At 41.5% G+C, this 15,333-nt stretch overlaps 3 protein-coding genes across 3 annotated transcripts; 1 reads left to right on the top strand and 2 right to left on the bottom strand.

Moving 5' to 3' along the window:
* Window positions 1-1,656: 1,656 nt before the first annotated feature.
* On the top strand, window positions 1,657-4,512 carry LOC117261320 (uncharacterized). Its single transcript, XM_033633699.2, has 5 exons — window positions 1,657-1,741; window positions 1,891-2,063; window positions 2,578-2,673; window positions 3,504-3,777; window positions 3,875-4,512. Exons 2-5 carry the CDS (start codon window positions 1,967-1,969, stop codon window positions 3,963-3,965), a joined length of 558 nt encoding a protein of 185 aa, XP_033489590.1. The 5' UTR covers window positions 1,657-1,741; window positions 1,891-1,966; the 3' UTR covers window positions 3,966-4,512.
* Window positions 4,513-4,521: 9 nt separating this feature from the next.
* Window positions 4,522-7,180, bottom strand: snrnp35 (small nuclear ribonucleoprotein 35 (U11/U12)). The gene has a single exon (XM_033637270.2). The coding sequence runs from the start codon at window positions 7,022-7,024 to the stop codon at window positions 6,317-6,319; it is 708 nt and encodes a 235-aa protein (XP_033493161.1). The 5' UTR covers window positions 7,025-7,180; the 3' UTR covers window positions 4,522-6,316.
* A 2,919-nt stretch (window positions 7,181-10,099) lies between these two features.
* Window positions 10,100-14,393, bottom strand: bud13 (BUD13 homolog). The gene is made up of 10 exons (XM_033638745.2): window positions 14,219-14,393; window positions 13,962-14,049; window positions 13,445-13,529; window positions 13,061-13,363; window positions 12,303-12,607; window positions 12,087-12,195; window positions 11,751-11,889; window positions 11,449-11,630; window positions 11,277-11,358; window positions 10,100-10,529 (listed from the first exon to the last, which is right to left on the bottom strand). Exons 1-10 carry the CDS (start codon window positions 14,356-14,358, stop codon window positions 10,436-10,438), a joined length of 1,527 nt encoding a protein of 508 aa, XP_033494636.1. The 5' UTR covers window positions 14,359-14,393; the 3' UTR covers window positions 10,100-10,435.
* Between the last annotated feature and the right edge of the window lie 940 nt (window positions 14,394-15,333).

Here is a 15,333-nt window from a genome sequence, read left to right as displayed (position 1 = left end):
TGTTTATTTTTAGGCTTTGTCCAGGCGCTTTTCAAGAAAAGAGGGTAAAACAATGTTCTGAATGTGTGAATGTGAGTGATAAGTAAACAACACAGACAGAAATGTCTATTTAGGAGCTGACTTAAATCTTGTGCAGGGTCTTTTGTATGGGATTCAAGAGGATACGTAAATCATGAACGAGATACTTTTTTATACTTTTTTGGCTCAGACCAGAGTCCAGCAACAACACAGCTGTGCTCCATTGACTCTACTGCAATCCTTTCAGATTTCCCTAGTTTTCAGGCTGGTTTTGTGGATTTGGAGCTAAATGTTGAGTCTGGGGCACGTTGTGTATTAATGATAGTGTAGGGTTAGCTAGCTAGCTACTGAAGATATAGCCTACTGAATGTATACACATGCTGCTTTTGCTTTTTAATGATTATAACAGTGAAAAAAGACCGACCCTGCTGTACAGGAACCAGTGAAGGGAAGCAGGGAAACTTCGCTGATATTGAACCAGCTGTGTGTCATTGCATTGTGCGCAGATGAGCGTTGTTTGACTTCACCCGGAGATCTCTGCCCGTCTGGCGGGGTACGAGTGCTGGCAGAGGCACAGGGGTGAAGCCAAACACTGCTCATCTGCACACACTGCGATGCCACACAGCTGGTTCAATATCAGCAAAGTTTCCCTTTATATTCATTGTCTTGTGTGGCGATCAGCAGTGATGTGGTGGTTCGCTTTTACACTGTGATCTGTAGCCTATAGTTCGGCTTTAGCTTCTAACTATCTTTGTCTTTTTAACCTGTTGTTGCTGCTGAGTCAGTTTGACATCCTGGATATATCCTTCAAACACAGACTGTAGACCCCTCTGTCTGCTTCCCTCTGGAATCACTGTTTCATTTTATAATATTTCTTCAGGAAGTGCAGTCACATACTCTGGTGAAAATACGCACTATCAATCTTGAAAGTCCGTGACAGATTAAGTTAAAACTACTCAACCTCCCTCAGTCCACAACACACACAAACTGGTCTACCCAGAAGACTACTATGTAATGAATGGAAGTGATTTGCAGCTTTGCAGAAACACTCTCATCAGAGAATACCTCTGAATATATTAGGTAAAATGATTTATGTACAAGTACAAGTATAAGGTTGTCTACTGAGAAGTTACAGGCTGAAACAGGCCCTCTAATGTGACAGGAATATAGCTGGGATTGATGCCAGCTGAACACTGGGAGACACAGAGCATTGCTGAGCGCCGGCCAAGTGCTCCAGGGCAACCACTGAATAGACAACATGCTTTCTCTTTTTTCTTTTTTGACAGCGTGGTGCGAGTGAATAAACACAACTGCTCATCATTATACTCGCTACTGTACATCTTTACCTGAGTCGCTGATGCGAGACTTGATATTTTAGACATGGCTCCTTTTGAAAAAGGCTCAGCTTGGCACTTCTGGCTTTCTGAGAAGTCTCTCTCCTTTTTTTTGTTCCCCCCTGTTAAATCAGCCCTACTTCAAAACCTTTCATACAGGGCCATGTTTCAGCTCTCTGTTGGTGGCCCAGCTGCTTTATTGTCTCAGTTGGTAACTACTGTATCTGTCACTCACTGGAGAAGAAGTGAACACCATGACTACTGCAGTAAACAAGCTTTAAGCAGCTCTTTGTATGGCCTTGCACACGTACACACAGTACAGAGAAATGTACACAGTATAGGGAAACACTGCAGAACTGTACCACAACTTGTGTTTTTCTACTTGTAAGGTAAGCAACACACTAACTTCCTCTTCTGAGAACTGTTTGGGGCTTCATACTAGCTTTAAAAAATACAAATAATGTATATAATGGGATATTTTTGAGGCAGTTGTGTCTACTTTCTACTGAACACACCAAACCTGTGGTTGTTTTTACAGCATTTGTTGCACCACAAGCTGAAAGATTTACAGCAGCTGGTGGTGCCAAGAGCACAGCTAGGAGCCAACAGACAAAATGTTCATCAAAAATGCCAACCGACGAAACCCCAGCCGCCACTATGAATTCTTTCAGCGCAGTCGAACCTACAGGGGGGAACCGCCGGCAGTGGCAGGTAAAGGTCTGCAGCATCAGACATCAGAGTTTGTGATGTTCTGTGATGACTCATTCTCACTTTAATCCACCCAGATTATTCTTCTGTTAAAATACATTGTGGCTCATATTGGATAAGTGCTCCCCATGGTGTTTTAAAAATAAATTTGGTTTGCTGTTTGGATTTGAAGACGACTTCAGCATCACTGCTATACAGTTATTTTAACTGGGTTCAAAGTAACTGGGCCCACAGCTGACGTCACTATATTTTACAAGGATAGACTACTGGCTTGGGGTTTTTCCAGTTCAAACACTAAAATAAAAAATACCTGATTTAAGGGAGTTCAGCAAATGTTAAGTGAAGTTAGTCCAGCAGTGACGTGTTGACTGGAACTACTCCAAAGTAGTTTGTTAAAGAGAAAGGCATTTACAAACACTGACCTAATTTGACTTCTCAAAGTGCCTGATTAATTCCTGTAATCAGGCACATTTAAAGAGCACTTTTCACCCTCTCTGGTTTGTCCTGACTTCCCCAGGATTTCTTCTCTACCCGGACACTCCCGCTAAGATGGAGACCACATCACGAGAAGCTTTCTGCTTCAGACCCGTCTCACAACAATACAGAGGCAAAGGTCTGCGGTCTTATCTCAGCCTAGAGAGTAAACTCATTCTGTCTGTTTTAAGATAAGGTGTGAGTCAGTATGTGTTGTGTTTAATGGATGTACTATGTGTGTGTTTTGGAAAAGTTTTAGCTGTGTATATGTGGGTGGAGATTAGGAAAGTGAGTTTCTGAGTTCTTTTATGTAATGGTTTAATCAGGCATGCGGTCATTAAAATGAAATAATAACAATACAGTTACTAACGCTTAAAGGTCCAATGTGGAGGACCAGGGTGCCCACACATTATCATTTAATTTAATTTATTTTATTTTATTTATAAGGACAAAGCACATTAATCAACATTTCTGTAAATGTGCCAGTGTTAGCCAGCTGGCTAATTTTCAGCTGCAGTCGTCTGGCAAGATGCTTTGAAACCAATGAAATGGGCAAACTTTTAAAGCTTTTCCATGACTTTTCAAGGACCCATAATATATGTTTTTTTTCTTGCCTCACTGGCCCAGCATTTTTCAAACATATCAGATCCAAACTCTATTTAAACACAATTTCATCTAGCTGGCATACATGAAGGGAGAGGTGGAAAGCAGGGAGAACATACTTGACACTGGGAGAAGATGGTGCTCTCCAGGTTTAACTAATTTTATATTAAGTCGTCTTCTACTTATATGAAAGTAGAAGACTTGAAGAAGGGGAAATCATTTGGGATGTGTCAACAACAACAGTTAGAAGGAGTTCTAATTTTTTTTCCAGATGTTGCCTCCATAGACGCTGAAAAAAAGATTCATAGGATTATCCATTACTGTGTATGAAATGAAACCCTTACTGATGTTGTCATTACCCTTCAGGTGATCATATCGCCCCGCACACACAACAGGGGTCTCACCGTTCTCATCCCACATCCTCGAGACAAACAGGAAAAGGAAACAGCAGCAGGGACGGGGAGCCAGGGGAGGACAAGCAAGAGGGCGACCATGATCAGACAGCAGTGACAAATGAACCAGACGTGACAGAGATGCAGTCTCAGTATCAGAAAGATTTCCCGCCTCCATCCTCCTGCCACAGGAGGCGAACACCTGCACTCCCACAGCCAGACAACATCGGCATCAACCCTGCCTTCAGGTGAGAGCAAGGTTGTTGACATCACAGTGTGCTACAGCTGAATGTAGAGCAGCTCATCAGTGTGTGTGTGTGTGTGTGTGTGTGTTTCTGTTCACAGGATCGAATTTAGCACCATGCAGAGAGAGCATTACCCCGTTTGGCCCATGATGGATCCCAGGGGTGCTGGGAGGCTGAGAGAGAAAAAATGATGTCAAAAACAGTCATGTTTAAAGTTATTACATTCAATCAGCTGGCTATTGAACCCTATCAATCTCACACATTTGTTTTTATAATCAGATTTTTTAGTTGCTTTTGTTTACTCTGTTACATCAGGGTTACTCAGGAGTCACTTCCTTTCAGACAAACTCCTTTCTCACATTTAACTTCGCCTCATATAACATCTGATGAATTTCCCAGCAGCAGGTCAGTCTGATGAGCTAATGGACTGATGATGTGTCCAGGACACGGAGTCACAGGATAAGACTTGATAATCTAATGCTAACACCAGACCTTTTTTTTTAAAAAAAAATAGATGACTTTAACATTTCCTATTGATGACTTCAGGCAGACATGCAGTCAGCTCGGGTGAAAACAACCCACCCAGTGACTCATGGCTGAAACATGATGTGGGAATCAAACAGCTGAGCTAGATAACTTTTAAATCAAACTATGTATGTTTAAAGATATGCTATTCAGTATATGATTTTATGCATTTTTGTTCTGTTCTGACAGCATTAAAATGTAAGTTCAAACACAAATGAGTGCTTTAGGAAATATCTGAACATGTTTTAATGGCAAATGACAGACTTTTAGAATCCAGATTGGTGACCTTTGACATTTGGCTGAAGCTTAATATGTTGGATTACAATTACAAAGCAAACCTACTAGTGGCAGAACGATATATAAAATACAAGAAATTACATTAAACTGCTTCTTTCATCGAGCAAAATTCAACCCATAGTAACAACAGAATAAAATCTTAATTTTTTAACCAGGAAGATGAAAAGTGACACCATTGTGTTAAAATTATTTTTGGTTTATTTGGTTTTCTGCCCTTGTGTATGGAGTCAGTGTTGCACAAATCCTCATCGGTGGCTTTTTACCCAGTATGACACTTTAAAAATCTTCATCAGTAAAGCATGTATGACATAGAGCAGTGGTTTTCAAACTGTTTGTGCCCAAGGCACTCCAAAGGGTGCCAAAATCTCAAGGCACAATAGACTCTATAACCTGTCTCATCACTCTTATCGTGACATGAATGTTTGTTTTTATTTACTTATATCAAATAACAGCTGACAACCATCTTCACTCATGGAATATTAATTAACAAAATGATTCAAGAATTCATGTTAAACATTTTAAAATCACACCAAAGCACCATTAACACATCCATTTAAAAGGGAAATAATGTAGGATAAAGTGATGTGTCACACACTTATAATTCCCTCGCATGAACGGCAACAAGAAGGTCCTGTGAAGGTTTTTTAAATTAAATTAAAATCACATTTTTTGGGTAGAGTTCGCCTCTTTATTTGGAAATGGGTGCACACAACATACTGATTAAAAAAAATTTCATAACTCTTTGTAGAGGCCCAGTTGAATATTGCAATAATTATGTGTGGCTGTCAGAAAATCCCACGGCACACCACTTGAGAACCACTGACACAGAGAGGCTACATTGGTAAACTGCCTGTTTTAAGAAATCTTAGTGTTTCAACACTGTGATACTTAAGATTTCAAAACAGAAAGTGAATTGTTGTACTTATGAAAAGAGACAATGTGCAACAGATACAATCTGATCTACTTTGTGTACTCTCTGGATGGTAGTAAAAATAATGACATTTTGTGTATTCAGCTGCAGATTCTGCTTTTAAAGCTTGTGTTTTGTAAAGTTTATAAGGCTTCACTTGGTTGGAAAACACACATATTGTAAAAAATTTTTTTTTGAGAAGTCAATCATTTCTACGTACGGTGCATTTTTTTTAAAAAAATTTGGTGAATTGTTTCACTGTTGTTGCTGAATTTACACTACAAAAGGCATGTTTTCATGTCAGTTAGATGTCCCTGAGAAATACTCAAGAGCTGAAAAAGGCAGCTCCAGATCGACATACCATTACCATACAGTGCAACTGGATGAGTGTCAACCAGAAAACTTGTCAGTCCACACAGAGCTGCAATGATCAGAAAAATAATTGATCAACTTGGACTTCGAGAAACTGGGATGTACATTGTTCACTTTTTTCTGACATTTCCTACACAAAATCAGGATTAACTGGTAATGAAAACAATATTAGTTGCAGCCCTGATTCCACACCCAACCCGAATTAATGATAACCTAAGAATGTCCTCTGTGACTGAAATGTTTAGTCTGTCTATTAGTCCAGTCTCCTGTGTGCAAATTTGACTGAAATGAGCTGACACTCCTCTTCACTGCACACTTGGCATAAACTTCCTCCACTGGAGGCAGGCAGCTGGACTGTGGATCAATCATCCGTCACAGACAGATCACAGATCACCTTTAAAAGGGGTGAGATTATCTCCGGTGTTAAAGATATGGGCTTCATCTCCTGTCCCGGTGCCTGCTCCTGTCTCCGTGTCTGCGGTCATCCCTCTCCCTGCCTCTGTCCCAGTCATCTCTCCTCCCTCTGCTGCTGCCCCACTCGGCCTCTCTGTGTCGGTCCCGGTCCTCCCTGTCCCTCACCCCTTGTCTATCCCACTCCCTCCCTCCACCACCGCCTCCCCGTTCATGCACCGGACCGACTGCGAGGTTAATGGGTTTACGGAAAGGTCTGTCTCTGCCACCAAACCGCAGCTGTCCGGACTCTTTCTTCCCCCCCTGCCCGCCACCAAGCCGCCGGGGGACCCACCCTTTGAGGGTCCTCTCTTGCTCAAAATCTACAAACAGCTCGTGCTGGTCCACCACCAGCTTGTTGGCGTCCCGGCGAGCTCGGACAACCGACCGCTCCTCCTTGTATTCAATGAAGGCGTATCCTTTGGAGAAGCCCGTGACGATGTCCCGGACCAGCCGGAGCCGCTGGATGTCTCCGTACTTGGAGAACACTTGGTGCAGTTTGTCCTCTGTAGTCTGGGGGTTAAGACGGGACACAAACAGGGTGAGCAGCGGGTCTCCCACGACGCCTTTGTTGGGCTTGTAGCGGGCACCCATAGCCCTCCATACCGCCCGGTCATGGGGCTCCACGTCCGTGCCGTCGATGCTGCCAGCTTTCAGCGGGTCGTACACCTTCGCTATCGGACTCCAGTCAACCATGTTCCTCCAAAATAAAGTTACAAAGGTCTCCTTCTTCAATACAGGCGTTACATTAACTAATAATTAGCTACAGACCCCCATTAATCCCGCTTAATGTTTCACTCCTGCAATTTACCCCAACAGAAAATAGCCAACGGTTAATGCGCGTGCAACAATATAAACATTCCGTAGTGAAACGACTTCCGGTCCGTCACCTTTTAAGGTTCCTAACTCGATTAAAGGGGAACGTGACCTAAATTAAAATGTAAGTTATTTCCATGGCTTAGGAAAGTTCAGTCAATATTTGTATGAACTACTCTCTCTCAAAGCCAGAAACCAGAGAAGTAAATCTCAAACACACACACACACACACATATATATATATATATATATATATATATATATATATATATATATATATATATATATATACCTCTATATATACCTACCTATATATATATATATATATATATATATATACATATATATATATATATATATATATACACCTATATATATATATATATATATATATATATATATATATATATATATACAGTACAGGCCAAAAGTTTGGAAACACCTTCTCATTCAATGCGTTTTCTTTATTTTCATGACTATTTACATTGTAGATTCTCACTGAAGGCATCAAAACTATGAATGAACACATGTGGAGTTATGTACTTAACAAAAAAAGGTGAAATAACTGAAAACATGTTTTATATTCTAGTTTCTTCAAAATAGCCACCCTTTGCTCTGATTACTGCTTTGCACACTCTTGGCATTCTCTCCATGAGCTTCAAGAGGTAGTCACCTGAAATGGTTTTCCAACAGTCTTGAAGGAGTTCCCAGAGGTGTTTAGCACTTGTTGGCCCCTTTGCCTTCACTCTGCGGTCCAGCTCACCCCAAACCATCTCAATTGGGTTCAGGTCCGGTGACTGTGGAGGCCAGGTCATCTGCCGCAGCACTCCATCACTCTCCTTCTTGGTCAGATAGCCCTTACACAGCCTGGAGGTGTGTTTGGGGTCATTGTCCTGTTGAAAAATAAATGATTGTCCAACTAAACGCAAACTGGATGGGATGGCATGTCGCTGCAGGATGCTGTGGTAGCCATGCTGGTTCAGTGTGCCTTCAATTTTGAATAAATCCCCAACAGTGTCACCAGCAAAACACCCCCACACCATCACACCTCCTCCTCCATGCTTCACAGTGGGAACCAGGCATGTGGAATCCATCCGTTCACCTTTTCTGCGTCTCACAAAGACACGGCGGTTGGAACCAAAGATCTCAAATTTGGACTCATCAGACCAAAGCACAGATTTCCACTGGTCTAATGTCCATTCCTTGTGTTTCTTGGCCCAAACAAATCTCTTCTGCTTGTTGCCTCTCCTTAGCAGTGGTTTCCTAGCAGCTATTTGACCATGAAGGCCTGATTCGCGCAGTCTCCTCTTAACAGTTGTTCTAGAGATGGGTCTGCTGCTAGAACTCTGTGTGGCATTCATCTGGTCTCTGATCTGAGCTGCTGTTAACTTGTGATTTCTGAGGCTGGTGACTCGGATGAACTTATCCTCAGAAGCAGAGGTGACTCTTGGTCTTCCTTTCCTGGGTCGGTCCTCATGTGTGCCAGTTTTGTTGTAGCGCTTGATGGTTTTTGCGACTCCACTTGGGGACACATTTAAAGTTTTTGCAATTTTCCGGGCTGACTGACCTTCATTTCTTAAAGTAATGATGGCCACTCGTTTTTCTTTAGTTAGCTGATTGGTTCTTGCCATAATATGAATTTTAACAGTTGTCCAATAGGGCTGTCGGCTGTGTATTAACCTGACTTCTGCACAACACAACTGATGGTCCCAACCCCATTGATAAAGCAAGAAATTCCACTAATTAACCCTGATAAGGCACACCTGTGAAGTGGAAACCATTTCAGGTGACTACCTCTTGAAGCTCATCGAGAGAATGCCAAGAGTGTGCAAAGCAGTAATCAGAGCAAAGGGTGGCTATGTTGAAGAAACTAGAATATAAAACATGTTTTCAGTTATTTCACCTTTTTTTGTTAAGTACATAACTCCACGTGTTCATTCATAGTTTTGATGCCTTCAGTGAGAATCTACAATGTAAATAGTCATGAAAATAAAGAAAACGCATTGAATGAGAAGGTGTGTCCAAACTTTTGGCCTGTACTATATATATATATATATATATGGAATATGGAACAGAAAATGTGCCCATATACTCGGAACATTCCCCAAGGTGCTTTCAGTGTCATCTATAATACACACACGTAAACTACGTGTTTGAAATACAAAGTTAGAATTTCACTCAATGATCCCAATTTAAGGCCCACAAACTATTTTTTTCGAGAGCCTCTGATCATTAAACCACAATCTTCATCAGTGAATGGAGTTTGCTCAGTTGTCATAATCTGCTGAGCGGTGAGCTTGACTGTTATGATTTAAACCATAGTACTTTTAGGGACTTCTTATTCACAGTCTTAAAAGCTAAGGCTAGAAGGTCTCTCTTGACCTTGAAAACAGAATTTGACTTAACAATCCCCACTAAAGGTCCACCTACTATATAAACCTATGTTTAAATGTCTTCAGGGTCTACAGAGCCTAACCCTAATTCTATCCAATAACTACAAACTTATATATATATATATATATATATATATCACCTATATTTTGTTCAGTGCACTATTCATTCATTCACTGATTTATTATCTGTAAACACTTATTCTGTTGGGGTCGTAGGGGGGGCTGGAGCCTATCCCACCTGACACTGGGTGAGAGGCAGGGTACACCCTGGACAGTTTGACTATCACAGGGCTGAGACAACCATGTACGCTCACACCTGTGTGCAATTTAGAGTCACCAATTAATCTAAGAGAGGGTCCCCGTCCGGGTGGCAGGCTTAAACCTAAAACCTTCTTGCTGTGAGGTGAAAAGTGCTAACCACTGCTCTACCGTGCCGCCCTTTTTTCAGTGCACCAAAGTACACTAAAGCTCCATAACATGAAATGACTGAATGTCAACTCTATACCTGTGAATTCAGAATTTCATTTCTGTGTGTGAACACTTGTGACACAGGGCACAACACTTAAAAAAAAAAACATGATTTAATAAAACAGTGAAAAACATTTTTTGGCTCCACAAGACTCAGTTATTACAAAATGATAAAGACGCTGTCACTTCCCTGCTATGTACAGTTATTTTTGTGTTTTATCCATTTACTATAATCTGATGTCTAATGTACAGTATTAAACAGCATTGAAAGTTGAACAAAATTTTTCTCAGTCTATTCAAAAAAGTCAGTTCTCTTCAGTAGATGTGTGTAATCTGCAGTTGTCGTAACAGATTACATATTCTGTCCAACTGTAAGGATGAGCCGTCTGCTCCTCAGCTCCGCTCCTGATCCATCAGTTCCTGATTGCCATTACATGTCCTCCACGCTCCATTTATATGCTGCCTCCTGGCCAGCCTTTTTATCTGCAATTCGTGAGTAGCGTTTCTTTTCAAAACCATTTGATCTGCAAGACACATACAAATAAAATCCCACTGTTAATTCTACCAATCACACCCTCAACTCCATCTTTGATTTGATGCACCAAAGCAAACCTTCAGTAACGCTCCCAAACAGGTTCAATTTAAAGGGAAATTTTGGTTTATTTCAACCTGTCTCCTATCGTCCTAAATTTGTTTCAAGTGACTAATGACATAAAAATAATAGTTAGCATGTTAGCCGTTAGCCTAGCTACAGCTGGGGCGCATAGTAGCATCAGACCTGTTAAAACGTAGCAGAGCTAAATGGTAAACAAACATGGCAGCACACCAGTAAGGTAAGACAACACGTTTACATGTTGTTTTCTATATGTTCTCTGACATTTATCCTAACGATATGAGGCAGTCTTTGTGGAAAAAAGCTTGTTTAGTGGACTAACTTTGCACTTGAAGTATGCCCGTTCACTTACGTTTTAACAGCTCTGACGCTACTATGCGCCCCGGCTGTATCTAGGCTAACAGCTAACATGCTAACTATTATTTTTATGTCACTAGTCACTTGAAACAAATTTAGGACGATAGGAGACAGGTTGAAATAAACCGAAATTTCCCTTTAATGTGGAGGCCAAAACTGTGATCACTATTGTTGTACAAATACTTAAAACAACTGCATGACATGTAAGAGAATAGTATATATGACAGAAGAGGGACATGTGGTCACATTAATCACATTACAAATGCATCCCTCTTTTGGTAGACTCACACACAAACTGTACCTGTCAACTCCATCCCAGCGATAGCCTGGCAGAATATTGAAGCGGTTTGGAGGTGGTGCTGGGCCTTTGTATCGAGGTTTGTCTGCAAAACAAAAATATAATTTTTACACTATAAATGGTAAAGAACCATTTTGCAACACTCTGCTCAGAGAACAAAGCACACATATGTAACCTTGTGTCTTTGTGTTGCGGTCCTTTTTCCGTCTGAGCATCGCAGCCATCGGATCTCCCTCCCTTTCCTGCTCTCTCAACATGCGGTCAAGATCCTCGTCATCTCGGTGACGTGCCAGCGGCTTTTGGGCTTCAAGCACTGCATCTTCAAGTTTCTGTTGATGCATCTGGCCCTGGGCCAACCTATAAACACACGTTGACTTTGATCAAACAAGTCAGCACACAAAACATTTCAGGTCTTGATGTGGTCACAATCACACTCTATGGTCTTTTCTTATGTGTGACAATCTTGTGCAGACTTACCCTCTCCCCCACTGAGCGTATTTTTCATCCTTTGCTGCTTTTTCTCCAGCTTTCCTCTTCTTTTCCTCTCTCTCTGTATCCAAATCCCTCCTTTTACCACTCTTGTCTCGGAACACCGTCTCAGCATTGCGGGATTCGTCTAGTAATAGCAGGAAAATTGGTGTTAAATGTCATCCACTGCATCATTCAACTTCACAAGAACTAGTCACAACTATGACCAAAGACATTTAGAGTATGCATGGATCATGTAGATTATATGAGATGGATAGTCCTGTGAACTCTGTCATTAACAGCTGTGAAGGAAAAGCATCTTAAAAAAAGAAAAGCTGAGCAAACCTTCCAGTGGCTTGTTGTTTTTTTCTCTGCGTCGGTTGTCCGCCTGCTCCTTCCTTAAAACATCTACAGAAACCAGACCTGCCTTCCCACCAGAAAGCATCCTTGGACCCTGAGAAGAAAACAGGTAAAACAACATGGGATCAATTGGATATTGCACACACAGCACTTTCAGGCAAATTAGATTTCATATCACTCTTCTGCCTTCTCTTTGTTCACCTGAGACTGGCCAGGCCTACGAGGTGGTGACAGATCTTCATCTGAGTCATTCCCACTCCGCGGCCGCCTCCTGGGTGGCGACTGGTCAGAGTCAGAGCCTCGTCTTGCCTTTGAGCTCCTCCTTGGAGGAGACTGGTCGGAGTCTGATGCTTCTCTCCTCTGTGCCTTTTTCCTTGGAGGTGACTGGTCAGAATCTGAATCATGCCTGTTCTGAGCCTTCTTTGCTGGTGGTGAGCGACGAGAATCGGGTGAACGTTTTTTATTTGATAATGATGAGCTTGGCTTTCTTCTGCCGGGGGATAAATCTGACAATAAAAGAGATGAAGTGTTTAGTGAAGTTGTTATATAACAAAACACTTGAACCGAAAGTACTATTCTCATGTGGAAGAAACTGATTGGCGTGGATGACAGTAAAAACACTGGCCAGGATATTGGATACATTGATTTATCATTTATCACATTTGACTGTAACAATATTGTTGGATTTTCTTACACTATGAATTATGATATCATGAATATTACTTTCCAAATTAAGACTTCAAAGCAATTACTAAGTATCAATCTTTCCATAATGACTTCTAAAATACTTAACAATATTTCAGTTTGACCGTCCATTAACAATCAATAAAATGTGATGGACATCAACTAGACAGCTTAAGAGGTTTCCTTCCAATACATTTCCATAAATAAATATGGTGATATACTGCATTCCAATGTTGATAGGTCTTCTGGTTGATGTGTTCCTATCACTTACTCACCTTTACTTTGGGCCTTCCCTGACTTCCCTGACCGTTGCCTTGGAGGTGACATGTCTGGAGAGTCGTGGCGACCTCTTCTTGGAGGGGATATGTCTGGAGAGTCATGGCGACTTCTCCTTGGAGGGGATATGTCTGGAGAATCGTGGCGACCTCTTCTTGGAGGAGATATATCTGGAGAGTCGTGACGACCTCTTCTTGAAGGGGATGAGTCTGGAGAGTCATGGCGATTCCTGCTCGATGCCAAAGGCTCTGAAAGTTGATGCTCCCCTTCTCTCCCCTCGTCTGTGTCTTCATTTTCATCAGCTATTGGGAGAAAAGACTCAAATAAGCTTGTTCAGTGTACAGTCAAAGCTTCTCTTTACTGCGATCGCAAATATCAATTACCTCCTATCACTTTCCATCTATTGCCGGTTCTGAAGGCCTCCAGCTGCTTCACTTCTTCAGGTCGATCGTCAATCACCTCAGCAATCTTAGTAGACAAACATAAAAGATGAACTTTGAAGACAGGGGTTGGCGATATGACAAATATTTGACAATCATCACAGACTTTTTGCCATGCAATCTATTCCACGCTAACCCTGTCTTTAAAACCTCTGCTTGTATCAGATCATTGCAGCAGTAGTGCCTCAGACAATAATGGTATGATCTTTGCATCAATATGATGACATGCGTTGATTTTTTGAATCACATTTTCTACAGTTAGCTGAGCCAGACTTTCATTTTACTACAAAATGTAATATAATTCCATAATTCCCCCAAGAAAATTAAAAAATACATGGACACAATCACAGCAACCTATATTGCAGGGGTTAACTCACATGAAGAAGTCAGCGTGCTAATCACTGCATGTGAATGAATGAGCAGAAGGTAGCCAGCTAGGTAACGTTAGCTAAGTCCTTACCACTGGAGCTTCCTCTTCGTCCTCTTCAATCTCCTTCTCCTCTTGGACCATCTGTTTCCAGTCTATGTCATCGTCTACTATTTTAAGTCTTGAACAAGAGAAGTTAAAGTGAGTTACAGTACACACACTTTCACCGAAAAACAAGAAGTTTAAGGCAGCGAGCGGCGTAACAGCGACCTCGGCTAGCTTAACGGCTAACGGCTAACACACACAACCTGTCCGACAACAGCTCGATTAAAACGCTCCCGCCGACTCACCCTTTCTCGGGAACCTTACGCCGTTTCTTTTTAAGCTTCCCCTTTGACTTCTTGGCATCTTCGTCTGCGGATAAATAACGTTTAAGGTACTCAGCTTTAGATAATTCTGGCTTCTTACTGCTGCCAGTTGAAGCCGCCATCGTTGTGTTATGGGAAACTACGGGGAGCGCCGAGGGTCAAGAACGCGAATATCAGTAAACTTTTTCAAATACTGGACGACAAGCTTTGCAAGGCTATGGGGTGTTGTTTGTGTAGACTAGTGAAAAGAAATAAATAAATTGTGTGTGTGCATGTGTCATGACCATTCATGTATACTCATTATGTTACTGAACAGGCCTACCGCCCACAGGCCTATGGAGCCCAGAGTGTCAGGGGGCCCATTGGCCTTCACCTCCAAAATGTCACTCAAATAAATTTTGTGACCAGGAAGATACTTAAACGGACCTCAAAGAGACACAATAAGACCACAAATAGGTGCAAAGGAGCAGCAAAGACACACAAAACAACTCTAAAACAGAGCAAAACAATGACAAGGAGACACAAAATGACAACAAAGAGACAAAATTAGACCAAAAAAGGACATAAAATCATCTCAAAGACACCCAAAGGACTACAGAAAGACACATAGCAACCACACAGATAAAAAATGACTACAAAGAGTCACAAAATTAAACCAAAGAGACAAAAAATTACCCCAAAAGAGTCCCAAATGACTAAAACAAAGACAAAAAACTATGGGGTGCCGTTATAATAATATGGGGAAAGCTTTCTGGGGCCCAGCTGCTAGAGGGGGCACGTTTATGCCAGCAATAATCCTGCTTATCTGAATATACAACTAATAAATATTGTAGCAGCTGGCTTATGTGACACCCCCCCACATCACTCTCACAGCTCACATGTATGTGTTAGTAGGAGAGAGACAGCATCAGGGGTCCAATCATTTCTATGGGCGACCTTGGATAAGTGTACAGGTTACAGAGTTCTTAAGGTGACCCACAGTGCAAAAGTACCAAAAAAGTATGGAAAATGTTCATATCTTAATTTGACAAAGTTTTAGAGCACACTAATAATCTATTATTGAGATCACACGTATAGGCAGGGGAATTTGATTGATT

Source organism: Epinephelus lanceolatus, chromosome 11, assembly GCF_041903045.1.
Source record: "Epinephelus lanceolatus isolate andai-2023 chromosome 11, ASM4190304v1, whole genome shotgun sequence".
NCBI lineage: Eukaryota > Metazoa > Chordata > Actinopteri > Perciformes > Serranidae > Epinephelus > Epinephelus lanceolatus.
Note: the sequence above shows the minus strand (reverse complement) of the source record. Positions and strands in the feature narration are given on the sequence as shown.

Bases quoted from the DNA above. Each gene is read 5' to 3' on its own strand.
- LOC117261320 (XM_033633699.2), top strand. From the start codon at position 1,967: ATGTTCATCAAAAATGCCAACCGACGAAACCCCAGCCGCCACTATGAA. The intron at 2,064-2,577 runs GTAAAGGTCTGC...TGACTTCCCCAG, and splicing joins GGAACCGCCGGCAGTGGCAG to GATTTCTTCTCTACCCGGAC. The intron at 3,778-3,874 runs GTGAGAGCAAGG...TTCTGTTCACAG, and splicing joins GGCATCAACCCTGCCTTCAG to GATCGAATTTAGCACCATGC.
- snrnp35 (XM_033637270.2), bottom strand. From the start codon at position 7,024: ATGGTTGACTGGAGTCCGATAGCGAAGGTGTACGACCCGCTGAAAGCT.
- bud13 (XM_033638745.2), bottom strand. From the start codon at position 14,358: ATGGCGGCTTCAACTGGCAGCAGTAAGAAGCCAGAATTATCTAAAGCT. The intron at 11,631-11,750 runs GTAAGTCTGCAC...GTGTGTTTATAG, and splicing joins TACGCTCAGTGGGGGAGAGG to GTTGGCCCAGGGCCAGATGC. The intron at 10,530-11,276 runs GTACAGTTTGTG...TGTGTCTTGCAG, and splicing joins CGCTGGGATGGAGTTGACAG to ATCAAATGGTTTTGAAAAGA.